The sequence below is a fragment of the Labrus bergylta genome, chromosome 23, assembly GCF_963930695.1.
Source record: "Labrus bergylta chromosome 23, fLabBer1.1, whole genome shotgun sequence".
Taxonomy (NCBI): Eukaryota; Metazoa; Chordata; class Actinopteri; order Labriformes; family Labridae; genus Labrus; species Labrus bergylta.
Window position 1 is genome coordinate 5,980,141 of NC_089217.1, and position 13,910 is coordinate 5,994,050.

Here is a 13,910-nt window from a genome sequence, read left to right on the forward strand (position 1 = left end):
TATTTTTATTATTTAAAAAAAAGACCATTTGGAGAAATAACTGATCCTGTAATCCATGACAGAACCCCACTTCCTAATTTCCTTAGTTATCAGCATATGAAATTGCAAGACCATGATAAGTGGGCAGCAGTCTTCAGAAACCAACTTGTAGGTGTGGCTGACTGACTTATATAATAAAGGGTAAAAACGAAACGAGTTAAACGAAAGTGCTGCAAACGACAGGATGGCGACAGCTCGTTGTGAGTACAGCCTAAACACATTCAAATTAAGTATTAATATCAGCTATTGCATCTTATTCCAGTGTTTGTTTGTTTGTTTTACAAAAGCTGTAGGCTATGTTACGACTGTTGTCTGTTTATGAAGTCATTCCCCTCTGTCAACATGTATAGCCTATGAAAGACATTTGAGTTTGAATAGATTTTGATATCAGATACTACCACAATAAAATCAGCCTTCTCAGATTTGACTTTTTAGGAGAAGTAAATGACTTAAGTAGGCAAATTTAAGGTTTTAAAAGTGGAGAGACCAGTTCATGTTGTCGTCATTTTGCCATTCTATAGTTTCAGTTTCATTTCTATGAAATCTTTACAGCTGAGGGCCTACTTTGAGCTCGGATACTGCCCAAACCTGTAGCCTACAGTTACCACTGTACACTAGAGTCTCTTGTTTTTACGGTGTTAAATTAAAGGTATGCAAATTATCCTGTTCATTTTTATAAAATATGTCTAATGTGCAGCACATGGTCCAAAGCAACATATTGCTTGCTATTGAATTATCCAGCAGGGGGCAGTAGAGAGACACTAGATTATGTTTTATTTGGATTGTTGACCTACATAACAATCACAGATGTGTCATAAAATATTATTTGTTTTTGTTTTATTAAGCGAATTTCTCCTCAGACCATTACAGCAACACACCTGAAAGTAGTTCAACCTCACATGCAGCAGTTAACCAGCAACATTAATATTCATAGTTCAATAATAAAAAAAATCTCAGTTTAATGATGTTAAAACATGATCTATTCAATAATAACATTCCTCCAGTGTGATGTTATAACACGTAGTTAGAGACACAGTCGTAGATTGACTGTAAAAATAAATAAGTAACTGCCCTTGTACTTTTGGCTCTATAGTGGATATTCAGATTTTATGCAGGAATTCATTGAATGAAAAATATATCAAGTGTACATTAAGCAGTTAAGCACTTCATCCTGCCTGTTTTCTTGTTCTTGTTTTGTACCTTTATTAGCGTTCTCAGAAGAGGAGAACCCCTCTGACTGTGAGTTTGATGCCAGCGAGGAGTCTGACAGTGACGATAACACAGATGAAGAGTCTGATCCTCAGGTTTGTTTCTTGATTCAGAATTTTAGAGTCTGGCTCTATTCTCAGAAGTGAACTCCTTAAACCCAGTTGTTGTTGGTTTTTTTTTCATTTTCAACTACTGATAATTTACATTTTGATTTTCAAATCGGTGTCGTGCATAACTATTTATATGATTTATTTCACATTTCAGGTCAATGGGCGCGAGCCCTGCAAGTTCTACAACAAGGGGCGCTGTCGGGATGGTACAAATTGCCAATACTTGCACATGTGCAAATACGCCCTGAAAGGAAACTGTCACTACGGCTCCAGGTGTAAACTGAACCACCCCAGAGAGAGGAGGGCGTCCTCTGGAGCGAGACACCGCTCAACATCTACAGGTGAGGACTAGAGAGGTTCAGTCTAACTCTTACAGTGTCCACGCTGTTCTTTATCGGTGGAGTTGTTTAGAGTGAGACAGAAACATTTTTTTTTTTTAATCAAAAAGGGGCTAAATGGTTCATTTATCTTGATTCATTTGTGCAGAACTGTTTGTGTTGTTTAGTGTTTAAGCTTTCTTGATGCAAACTTCAAACCTGTTGTTGTTGTTGTTGTTGTTTTTAACCAGAGCCTAAGCTTACTGACGGCCGGTTCTACCAGTGGCAGCTGAATACTGGAAATAACTGGTTGGACATTGAAAATGATCACATTATCGAGGCGCAGTACTCTCTACCCCACACCAAAAGCATTAAACTCTACAACACACAATACGGGTAAAATATATATATTTTTTAAATGGTGCTTAAATGTTTTCTGAGCGATGACGGATATGAATGGTTGATAACTTATCTTTCATGCTTTTCTCTATAGGGCAGTGAGTATAGACTTTAAAAGACTGAAGGTGTATGGAAAGAATCTGAGAGTGAGACGTCTGGATGATGGAAACACCGAGTGGATCTGGTTCTGCACCTTGCGTCGTAAGTGGAAGAAGTATGGAGACAAGGTACACAGACTTAGATATTTACCTGTTTGTAAAAAATATTCTCAAGTCTCATCTTTTAAATATATTCAGTGTCACATCTAAAATGTAAAATGTGTTTTCAGGATTCAAAGGGAAACCCCGGTCCTGTGAAGAGCTCCGACGTCGAGAATAAGTTCCAGAGTAACCCAACCGGCTCTTACACATTCAACATTGGTGCTGAGACTTTTGAGATCAAATTTAAAGGTGAAGTACACTCTCGAAAAAAAATCTCCAGGCTGCCAACATCCCACCTGTTCAACATTGTAAGTGGTACTTTCTTTTTGTTGTTTTGCTAGACATGCGACAGGTGGGTCAAAATGGAAAGAGAAAAGTGACTCGCCGACCGCTGTATCGACAAAAGCAAGTTGCAGCAGCAGCAGCAGCAAGGTGAGTTTAGATTTTGTTTTCTGCTTGGGCTTGAAAAGTAAAAATCCCACACACTACTCTTTCTAAGTATCATCAGTTTATTAGAAAAATCACAACGTTTCAACCCCTCTGAACCCTGGTCAAGTGGGTATTCTGCTTGGGCAAAATTAACAAAATTCTGTTCATTTTTCTTAAATCACAGATATGAATAAAGAAATGGGTTGATAAGCTGTATTCTGATTGGTGTTTCAGAAAAAACAGGAAGATATTCCTGTGAAGTAGATGAATATTTTCAAAGGATTAAATTCAGCAAACTATTTTCTTACTGAGTCTTACATGAGGGTCGATACCACCTTGACTTTATATGGTGCTACAAACATATTTCATTTCTTCAATCTGTACAATGAAAAGAAAAAAAAAAATACATTAACCACTTCATAGGAATAAATGTACCGGGCTACACGCCCAAGCTAACTACAAGCAGAAAAAGGAGAAAACAGCCCGAGGGTCCAACGGACCAACCGGGCCGGACAACACATCAATGAGCAGCCCTGAAAAGACAAAGGACCAAAGGATCCTGAGAGAATGCAGCTGTGGGTGGTCCAAAGTAACAACTTACCTGGGACTGCGTGTCCACCAGGGGAAGGCAAAGTGTGTCGGCAACAATCAGCAGTAAGTTTAGATCTTGATTTCTGCGGGGGAAAAATAAACAGTCTGATTTAACTTTCATCATAGATATTGTAAAAAAAAAGAACAAGTTTGATAGGCTGCATTCCAGTCGGTGTCTCAGAGAAAAAGGAAACGTTCCCTGCAAGGTAGATGAACAATTGACCTCAAGCTTACGCTGCAGCAGGTCGGACAACGAGGCATCACAGCCAGGCTGAGCGTCAAGGTAGTATGATCCCAACATGGCGGCTGACGTGGGAGAGAAAGACCTTCCTTCCTTCTTTAGCAGATCTCTTAGAAGCATCAGAACAGCCCACAGCACGAGATCCAAAACACATCTGCAAAGGAGCTTCTGAACTTGGGAGGCTGTAACCAACATCACATGGGTCCATATATGGAGGATGGCTGAAAGGAGGAGAGCCCTCAAAGATCTTGCAGAGGAGGCAGAGCAAGGGAGCTCCGAAGAAAGGAAGGAAGGAAGGAAGGACGAGATGTGGGGAACGGGATCTAAGGTCATGCTGCAGGGACCTCCAGATGTTCCAGGATTAAAGGAGGGGAAACATCAGAGTGGCTCCCAGCTCAGGAGCCTGCAGCCTGCAGGAATACCCAGCCTCTTGTTTGCCCTGATCTTAACCTGAGCTCCAATTGATTTTTGTTTTCTGTGATGATTCATCTCAACCTAACCACACCATTTCCCCAGCTATGTGTTTCCAAGAACAATAACTTAGCATGAGTACTAAAGCTCTTACCACAGAGGGCAAAGTCACATTTGATAACAGATTGTACAGAGAGAACACTTTGTGGTGACCATTTTAAAACAAACCCTATATTTCCCAAAGCAGTCACTACTGAGATGTGAGTTGTGGAACTATTTCCGGACGCGTGCAACATGGCTCTTATCCAATAGAGTCTTCAATCTGTTTATTAAAGTTCATGATCGGGGTTTACTAATGCACATGAATGTCTCACTCTGTCCAATACATCATGAAGCATAAACTGTTTCAACCAAGTCAACCCGACACGGTCCAAAAACGATATGCTTCCAAACACACACCTGAATCCAATTCCCTGGAGCCTTGGCCTTATGCACAGCATAGGTCAAGACTCCACCTAGTGTTCAGTGTCGGACTTATACTCAAATACAAATTCAGTGTTCTGTTAAGTTTCTTGCAAGGATCAAATAAAACAAGCATGTTGGCTCCTACACACTTCATCAAAGGACTTGTGTAGAGCTCGTTCAACCCCTACTTGTACGGATTAAATAAACAACATGTATGTGCTTTGTAAGGTGACCTTGAGTGTTTTGAAAGGTGCCTTTTCATAAAACGTCTTATAATTATTAATAAATGAGCTTATTATAGATATTGTGACCTTGTTTAAATGTATAAATGTTCCTTTAAAAGTTGTATTCTTACATGAATCTGGTCTTGTTTTCACAGAGTTTCTACACTCGCCTCAGTTCTCCAGAACATTCCTCTGAGCAATCCACAATGGCAGTTTGAGGGAAAAAATGGAGCATGGTACATTTTCAAACACAGGGTAAGTGGAGGTAATATTTGCTTTTCTTTGAATGTTAGTGTAAAGGAGAAACGGTGACGATTTAGATTTTCCTTATGTCAGCAGAGGGGCACTTCAACTGAGTGCTCAGTATCCAGCGATGACATTGAGAGGAAGTACCAGCAGGACCCCACCGGCACCATGCGCTTCAATGTGAACACTCAGTCCTACGAGCTGAACTTCCAAGGTCGAGTCATGTTTTAAATACTGAGTCACTCCATATGTCACTGGAGCAATTTGTCCTGAAAACAGTTTCTTGAAAGGGACTAGTTCTGTTGTAGGCCTATATTTAGGAAAAATAGATACTGCAAATGTGTAGTTTTGAGTTTAGCAAATACTGATACCTAAAGGATTTTCTGTTGAGTGAGGAGGTTGGTTTGAATCTTTAATTAAAAAGCTGTTTTTTTTAGTTTGCTGTGTTTATGGCACGCTAAGCTTACTAGCTCCTGGCTTTAAAATGAGTGTAAAGGTAATACATTTGTTGTGATTTTTGAAAATGAATTCCCTTTTTTCCTTATATGCTGAACTATTTCTTAATAAATTGATTAATGGGAGGTGCACCACTTAAGCAATGTCTTGACTTTAACCTATTGTGCAATATTATATAGAATTTCCCATGAAACAGACCCTGTACAATAAAGTTACATTATATAGAAGAATCAAAGCTGTATTATATTTGTATTATAGCTGTATATACTTTCTGAAACAATTTATTCATTTATATTTTTGTTTATTTCTTTTTTTTCTCCCCCTCAGCAATGACCCAAACCAACCTCCAGAACAGAAGTTCACGCACCATCAGACGTGTGCTTGTATGAGCATGAAGGAAGATTTTGTGGACCTCAGGGAGAAAGTCTACATCCGTTTAAAAAAAAAAAAAAAATCTATCTTTGTTGTTTGGGACGTATTGTTTTTATTGTTTACGTGTTACATGTTAACCTCTTTAAACAGAGTATAATACTCTCTTTACATAAGGAAGTAGTTTAGCATGAGGATGACGGATACTGAAGCCTTTATTTTTATTACTTTTATTCAGCTGCCAATTGTCTATTTAGCCAAAAGGGCTGTGAAGTGTACACACTACAACTCAAAGCTGCCTTACAAACGGTGACTCAGGTACTGTGCCAAACTGTTCTTCCCGCTCATTGCCTTACCAAAGGGATCGGTTACATTTATTGATGTGATGAAACAAAAGAACAAGCACACCTGAAAACATTAGACGAAAAATCTGATGTTTCATCTATGCAGTATGATATGTATCAACCATAAGTATCAACACACTCTTCTGCAGAACAAATTAAGTTGCCACCAGATTGAATGCAAATGTTTGCGCCTTTCTGAACAGCATTATACTGCCTCTGAACACTTTCAATCTTTATGTCAGTGGGTTAAACGATTCTCCAGAAAAGGGTTTTATTGTTGACTTTGATAACAGGTCTGCCATCCTTCTTTAGTGTCCATTATTGTTTCCTAGGTCTTAAGATTTACTTAACTTTACTTAACAAACCAAAGAGCTCTGTATTGCGCCGAAACTTGAAATAAAATGAAATATTAAAACATTGGAAATGTTTTTTTGTTGCATGTGAGCTTGGTTATTTGAAGAAGTCGAAGGATTTATTCATTGCCATTTGAGTATTTTTGGAAAATTAACTTTGGAATGAAAACTGGAAAAAAGGAAAACATTTTTCATTGCTGGACAGATATATTTATTATAAAAGAGAAAGTAAAATGTGCTGTCAATCAGAGTCGGAATTAAATTTATTAGCCAGGTATGCTTACACACACACAAGGAATTTAACTTCGGCTAACAAGTACAACATTAAATATCAACAATAAACATAATAAGAAAAGATTAATATTTACATGACTAAACATGAAACAGTGCAGTGGTGAATTGTGCAAAAGATTCTGAAGTAACATGATTATAATTAAAATGCATTTATGTGACAGATGGGTCAATTAAGATGTCAATTACAGTATTTACATAAATAAGTGTGTGTAGATTGAAACATTAAATTAAATAATATATATATACATATATGTATATTCAAATAAAATGACACTATTTAATCGACATTGACATTCTTTACCCATTACTATTCCTCAAGGTATGGCAAGCCCTTCTAACATTTAAGTATTAGCGGTAATAGCAATTGTAGACATCAATAATTGCTTTTTGACATGTTAGAATTCCAAGCCAACATATCCACAATGTAATTAAAGATATCTACAATTCATTTTTCACTAGTGGAAATAGTCGTTGTAGATATCTGTAACTTAATTACAACTAGTCAACTTGTGCCACTGACTTCTATTCAAATTGAATTACAGATATCTGTAATTCAATTTTTACATGTTGTAATTCAAAGTCGTCATATCCATAATGACATTTTGACATGTCACAATTCCAATTCATGATATCTACAACTCAATTCTCACTTGTAAAAATGTTAATTCTTGATATCAACAATTGTATTCTTACTAGTGACAAAGTTCATTTATGATATTTACAATTGTTCTAACATTACAGATATCATAAATTAATTCTAGATATCTAAAATGCAATTCTTACTAGTCGAAATTACATTATTGATATCTTGACCTGGAATTATTACATGTAAGAATGTAATTACAGATATCTGGAATTGCATTTCAGATATCTGGAATTGCATTTTAGATATCTGAAATGCAATTCCAGATATCTGAAATTACATTCTTACGTGTAACAATTATATTAGAGATATCTACAAACTTGTCAAAATGTAATTGTTGATATAAAAAATTGAATTTCCACATGTAAAAATGTTATTGTAGATATCTTCAATTATGTACAGACATATCCAAAATGAATATGGAAATTTGGACGACATATCCGAAATGAAGTCATTGTCCCGCCCACATATCCAAAATGAGTATGTTAATTTACAGCCTCTGACGCCTTCTCAGGATTGGTTCATTGGGCAACTCCACCACCGTTACGCTCACATACGTAGCGCGCTGAATCTGATGTTGGGAGACGATGATTGAAAATGGAGCGAGACGGAAACACTGAGACCGCAGTTTCTGCATATGACAGAATTTTTAATGTGGCGAATCGAGCCAGACAGGAGCTGTTGCAGAGTAACAATACAGTAACAATGAATATTCATGAACTATTTAAAAGTCGACCAATGGCTGTATGGTACACTACTAATATGACGGCCCGTCACGCCCACATATCCGAAACTGCAATTATTGATATCTGAAATGGGAAATTACATTTCCACTAGTAACAATCCTTTTTCAACATGTGGAAATTCAGTTGTAGATATCTGTAATAATTATTCTTACTAGTGAAAAAGTAATTACTGATATCTGTAATTCAATTAAAGATATTTGCAAATCAGTTTCCCCATGTCGAAATTACATTTGTATGTACAATTACATACAAATATATTTGTAACGTGTAAAAAATGGTTTTACAGATATCTTGAATTACATGACATGTTGAAATGTAATTTCCACTAGTGAAAACTAAATTGCTACTTGGCAGCCAAACTGTTTAAATGTTAAAAGGGCTTGCCATACACAATGGTAACTTAATGGGAAGTGAGCCCTCTGGCAGAGAAACGAAAGTGAAGGACTGTGTATGACGTGACCTGCAAACCGATACTTCTATTAGCATGTGTCGAGTTGAAGTAAATGAAACTTATTGAAACTTATTGAAATGAGAAGTAGTTTTTCACTCGTTTAAGGTCTTATTTATCTTTTTTATCGTCGTCACCAGCTGCATCGTGTTTTCCCCCACGGCATGGCGAGTATTTTTTCGTCCTATCGCGGATCCACCTCAGACAGTAAGACTCTTTCTACCCTGTTTGTGTAGTTTGTTGACGGCAGTGTGAAGGGCTGAAGGCCGGGTGTGGTGGGTTTGTGGGGTACTCAAGGTCTGCACAGTTAATAATTCATACAGGGATTGAGTTCAAGTCTGCGTGACTGTCGTGTTGTTTTTATTCTGAAATCGTTTCAAGTTTTAAGCAGCTATTTCTTAAAAATGCAGGCCTATAAATGAAGCTGACGTGACCTATGTTATGCCACATTCAAATTGTAGACGATACTAAATCAAACTTTAGCTTCCTGTTTGTTCCCTTTGTCAAGTTTTAGCTCCTGAGAAGTTTTTAAATGGTTATCAAACAGACTGAATGTAATAATAGAGACTCTTTACGACCAACAAAAGCAGACAACATTGACTATTTCTATTAGTTATTTGTTTATTGCTTGTAAAAACATGGGTAGGTGTCATGTGACCACAGACAAGGAAGTGCATCTGTTTACACCGTGGAGGAAGTACATTTCAAAAGTGCTACATTTGAAATATATTTGTTAACATTTCTGAAGTGTAATTTTTAACTGAGTGAAACTAAATGTAATCAGAAAATTTGGAGAATTTTTGCTTATCTGTACCAATTATAAGTTGGACTACTTCAACTAAGAAATAGAATCATTTACGATTAATGTCAGACAATTAGTATAATCCACTGTTTGGTTTGTCACATATCATGACATTATCCCAGAGCTAAATCTGACCCCTTCACAATTTGTTTTGTCCCAACTAATTTTCCTCAAAATAATATCTACACGGCTTGAAAAATCATTTAAAGACGAGCATAAAACACTCTATTTCTAGAATGATTAAATCATTTTTGCTTCAACCAAAGTGTGCATTTTTCTGTCAATGGACATGCAAGTTTACTGACTCCTCACATTTGTTTATATATTTTTTTTTGAATGTTTGGTTTACGACAGTGTTGTCATGCCAATTCATGAAAAAGTAAAATATTATACCCTTAAATGTTGATAAGTAGAAGCTAAAAATGCTATAAAAAGAAGATAATCTGGTACAATTGGTATTTAAATCCATTTAAACTCGGTTCAATCCCAAATTTGCTCAGCCTGGATTTATTGTTATTAAACATATATTCATATATTTTTGTATTTTACAGCCAACAAGAAACAATTTGAGTGGCAGCTGTTAGTTGGACAGCAGTGGCTGCAAATTGATAACGACCATGTGATCGAGACGCACTACTGCCACCCTGGAGCTAAAGGAATCACCATCAACACCACCCAAGGGTCAGCGATGGGATTTTTCTTCTCTTCATCTTTCAGCAGTTTTATTTTCCTTCCGATCGTCCTCATTTAGATTATTATGGGAAAGCAGCCGACATTTGGATGACTCAGTTTGTACGTGTCTCCACAGGAAGGTGTTCATAGACTTTGATAAGTTCCAGACTACGAATGCCGCTCTGCAGGTGCAGAGGCTGAGCTTCTTATCCCAGGGTGAGGCCGAGGACGTCGGCTGGTACTTTAGAGATGACCAGCTGTGGCGTGAATATGGATCACAGGTGAGGGAAAATCTCACGTGTCAACCGTGTTTAACTTGAATGGTTTCAGCAGTCTCAAGGGTTTTTTTTTGGTTTTTTTTCCTCCTCTTCCTCAGAGCTCCAGCAGGATCGCCTCCTCCATCAGCAGCAGAGACATCGAGCACCAGTTCACTCTGAACCGCCAGGGAACGTTCAGCTTCACCGTGGGATCAACGAGCTACACACTCGACTTCACCAGTAGGGAATCCTTCTATCATTCTGTTGTGTGAGCTTGTAAATTACAATAAATATCTTAATGGAGCTTAACTGAACTTACTGTATTTTCTCGACAGCCATGAAACAAACAAACTGCACAACAGGAATGCACAGGAACGTCCGCAGGCGTCCAAAATTCACCTTTAACATAGGAAGGTAAATATCAGTGGAATTTCCTTTCCTGAATTCCTGGGAGTATTCTTGTCCTAAGTATGATGACAAACCCCTTGATTAGCTGGATTCACAGTGATGTTTATCACTTTTATTCAGCATTAGCTCTACTCCCGTCTTCCCAACCGCCTCCTCAAAGCCAACTAATGGACGCTACAAGTGGGAGTTTATGGGAGGAGAAGGGGAGTGGGTCGAATACCAAGCACATGTAAGTACTGCATGAAGCATTTCTGGCAATTTTTGCAGATGCTTCAAATGAAAGCGTAGAAAATGTAATACGTAAAATAGTACTTATTAGCATGCTTACCTTTAACTTTTATATTTTCCTGTTACATGACAAAGAGCGAGCAATGGCATCCATCCTTTGCGTTCCTCTTTTCAGTGGACTAACTTGAGATTTGTGTCCAGATTTGTGCATTTGACAGCGCTGCGATCGAGGCACAATACCAGCTGAATCCACAGGGCCAGATACAATTCAGGATCAACAGATACTCGTACAAGCTGGACTTGTCAAGTAACACACAGCTTATCGCATGGACAAGACAATGGATCATTTTGCTTTTCGTTGAGGATAGATGTTTAAACTGCCTCTTTGTACACTATTTCATTAAAAGGTATGTGTCAAGTTAATAACGACATCGGGACGAGAAGAGCAGTGAGGAGGACCGCTGATAATGGGAGTCGTCAAAACAGCAGGTCAGGAGAAACATGTCAGCACGAATCGACAAATCAAACTACATAAATCGAACAACCGCATTGAAATGATGTGAAATGGAAGGAATTTGACCCTCAATTAACACTTTAAATTGAATTATTTTGGGGCTCCATGTACAGAGGCTGTGGTCCTCAAAGCGTGCAGCCCAGGTTCAACTCAGGCTTTTACCACATGTCATTCTCAATCCCCATTTTCCAAACTCTAGCCACTGTCCTGTCTCTACAAACAAGGCATAAAAAGCAAATGAATGATGGGTTCTTAAAACATCTTAATGTTAAGAACCCTGAGATTAGCTCTCTTTATTTGTTTGCCAATGGAAATGTTTTAACCCAATCATTTTCTTCTTTGTCTTTCAGTTCAGGCAAACTGCCCCAATGGCAGTTCCTCGACATGGATGGGAGATGGAAAGATTACAGTAAAGTAAGGCACACCCTTTTGTTATAAGTCTAAACATCAATATGTTGAGCAGTAAACACTGTTAACTCTTCAGCCATGCTATGAGGCTGCACCCAGCCACAGTGTTTCTTAGGTCAATGTTAAATTTAGCATGCTAATATGCACACAATGACGATACTAATACGGTATTTTGCCGTCTTTGCCACCTAAGTTGAGCGTATTAACACGCTAACATATGCTACGAAGCACCTAGCAGGAGTACAGCTTGGTGGTGACATCCCTGTGTTTCCAGGGTGATGTGTTTTTTTTTTTTGTTATTAACAGATAGATGATTTAAAATGTATTTTAAATGGTATGTTTAATGAGTGTGGAAGAAGACAGCCAAGCCTGCAAAGTTGATGACATAGGTTTAAGAAGGAAAACATGGTTAGGCTATATACTCTATATGATTCTAATGTATTGACCAAGGGGGAAAAAAAACATTGAGGGACATGTAACAGTCTTTGAGAGCTCTCCTTAATGTTTTTGTTTAAGCTGGAAAACATGGGACTCTAGTAGCATAAAGTCAGGCAATCTAGATTTTCTACCCCCAAAAATAATCTTTTGAAGTCCAAGACAGTCGAGCTACACATGATTCTGTGGTATAATGTTTGTTGTTGCTCTCTGTGATGTAGAGGAAGAGCAGCATTTCAAGTCAGGACATCGAGCTCGCGTACCACCAAAACCCGACAGGCATCATGACATTTACCACCAATCAATTTAGCTATGAGCTGAACTTCTCAGGTGAGCTGGTCAAAGTCATATCTATTCTAATTCATGTTGAAAGATTTTCCGTTAGTTTGTCTTTTAGCAGTCCAGATTCATTTGAAATCTTTTTTTTGTTGCAGCTATGACTCAGAGAAACCTGTCTACAAACACCACCAGATCAGTACAAAGACTCAATCAGTGACAGTGGACAACCACACATTCAGCAGACTCAGAGCTTTCGGGGGTTAACATGTCGTCCATCCTAACAATAACATCACTGCCTGCTGCAGCTTCTCTCTTAGATGGAAACACATCTGTACGGTTTTCACATGGTGCCTTGCTGATTGCAGTGCATTTCAGCTGTTGCCATAGCACCTACCGGCCACCGTACTGTTATTTATAATATGGGATATTTGAAAAAAGACAAGGGGTTCTTTTTATTTCTTCTATCAACTCGGACTATAGTGCCCTTTTTTCTTTTCTTAAAGCAACTGCCAATTGTTGAATGTTGATGATTTTTCAGACTCTTAATTTTTTCCTTCGCAATGTTTTTCTGGTTAGGCTCCGAGCTCGGGTTGAGTAGTATGAGTTTAAGTAAAGTTGGTTAAGTTTTAAGAGGCACTCAAGGAAATAGCAAATCAAATGTGTTTACATGTCTTCGGTAATGTTTATGATATCACTGTTTAATGTTTATTTATTTTTTAAGTTGTGTAAACTACCAGAATTAACTATTCAAAATCAGATACATTGCCTCGAGTGATGTCACCTGAGTCTGTTGGTAAGGGCAAAGACTACACGTTTGAAGAAAAAAAAAAGAAGCTTGCACATCTGTGCTTGGAGCTAATAGTTTGACGCTATCAGTCGCTGCTAGCAAAAACATAATAATGTTAAACTTGCCTCAAACTGTCAGCAGTCAAGTTGCATGGTGGGTGATGTAGGACCAAATGAACGGACAAAGAAAATTAGGTTACCTTTCTTTGAACTGCAATAATTTAGATATTTGTTCACAACTGTGGATCATGAATCTTACTGTTAGATTTGTGCAATAAATACATATAAAAGAAATGCCTCAACGGAGGGGGAATCCTAAAACTTTACTCAGGGTTCATATATTTTGTTTATATATCAGTGCAATAATGGATGTTTAAATGATCACCTTAAGACAAGATACCTCTAACCTTCAACAAAAAATGTAAGTTTACTTTGATTTGCCATACAATGCCACATACTGCCATGTATCCAAGCACTGATTAAACATTAAAGTGACTTGAAGAACTTTCCTTGTATTGATTTTGGCGCCCCCCTGTGGACAAAGCAGTGTGTCTTGTCTTTCTGTTTAACTAGAGAAAAGAAAAATA

General features: G+C 37.7%; 2 protein-coding genes across 7 annotated transcripts; both read left to right on the forward strand.

The window, feature by feature from the left end:
• Positions 1-122: 122 nt before the first annotated feature.
• On the forward strand, positions 123-6,478 carry si:ch211-244b2.4 (uncharacterized protein LOC541512 homolog). Of its 6 annotated transcripts, none has more exons than XM_020653647.3 (11): positions 123-239; positions 1,249-1,343; positions 1,513-1,699; positions 1,927-2,071; positions 2,169-2,301; positions 2,403-2,523; positions 2,616-2,706; positions 3,127-3,357; positions 4,791-4,890; positions 4,972-5,095; positions 5,665-6,478. In XM_020653647.3, exons 1-11 carry the CDS (start codon positions 224-226, stop codon positions 5,724-5,726), a joined length of 1,305 nt encoding a protein of 434 aa, XP_020509303.2. In that variant the 5' UTR covers positions 123-223; the 3' UTR covers positions 5,727-6,478. The 6 variants fall into 6 exon arrangements, with proteins under 6 accessions (XP_020509303.2, XP_020509304.2, XP_020509305.2 ...); XM_020653648.3 differs by having other exon boundaries at positions 4,975-5,095; XM_020653649.3 differs by lacking the exon at positions 3,127-3,357.
• Positions 6,479-8,508: 2,030 nt separating this feature from the next.
• On the forward strand, positions 8,509-13,828 carry si:ch211-244b2.3 (uncharacterized protein LOC557230 homolog). Its single transcript, XM_020653645.3, has 11 exons — positions 8,509-8,741; positions 9,888-10,017; positions 10,145-10,289; positions 10,385-10,505; positions 10,601-10,679; positions 10,794-10,902; positions 11,103-11,208; positions 11,309-11,390; positions 11,766-11,829; positions 12,480-12,588; positions 12,693-13,828. Exons 1-11 carry the CDS (start codon positions 8,699-8,701, stop codon positions 12,752-12,754), a joined length of 1,050 nt encoding a protein of 349 aa, XP_020509301.1. The 5' UTR covers positions 8,509-8,698; the 3' UTR covers positions 12,755-13,828.
• Positions 13,829-13,910: the final 82 nt, after the last annotated feature.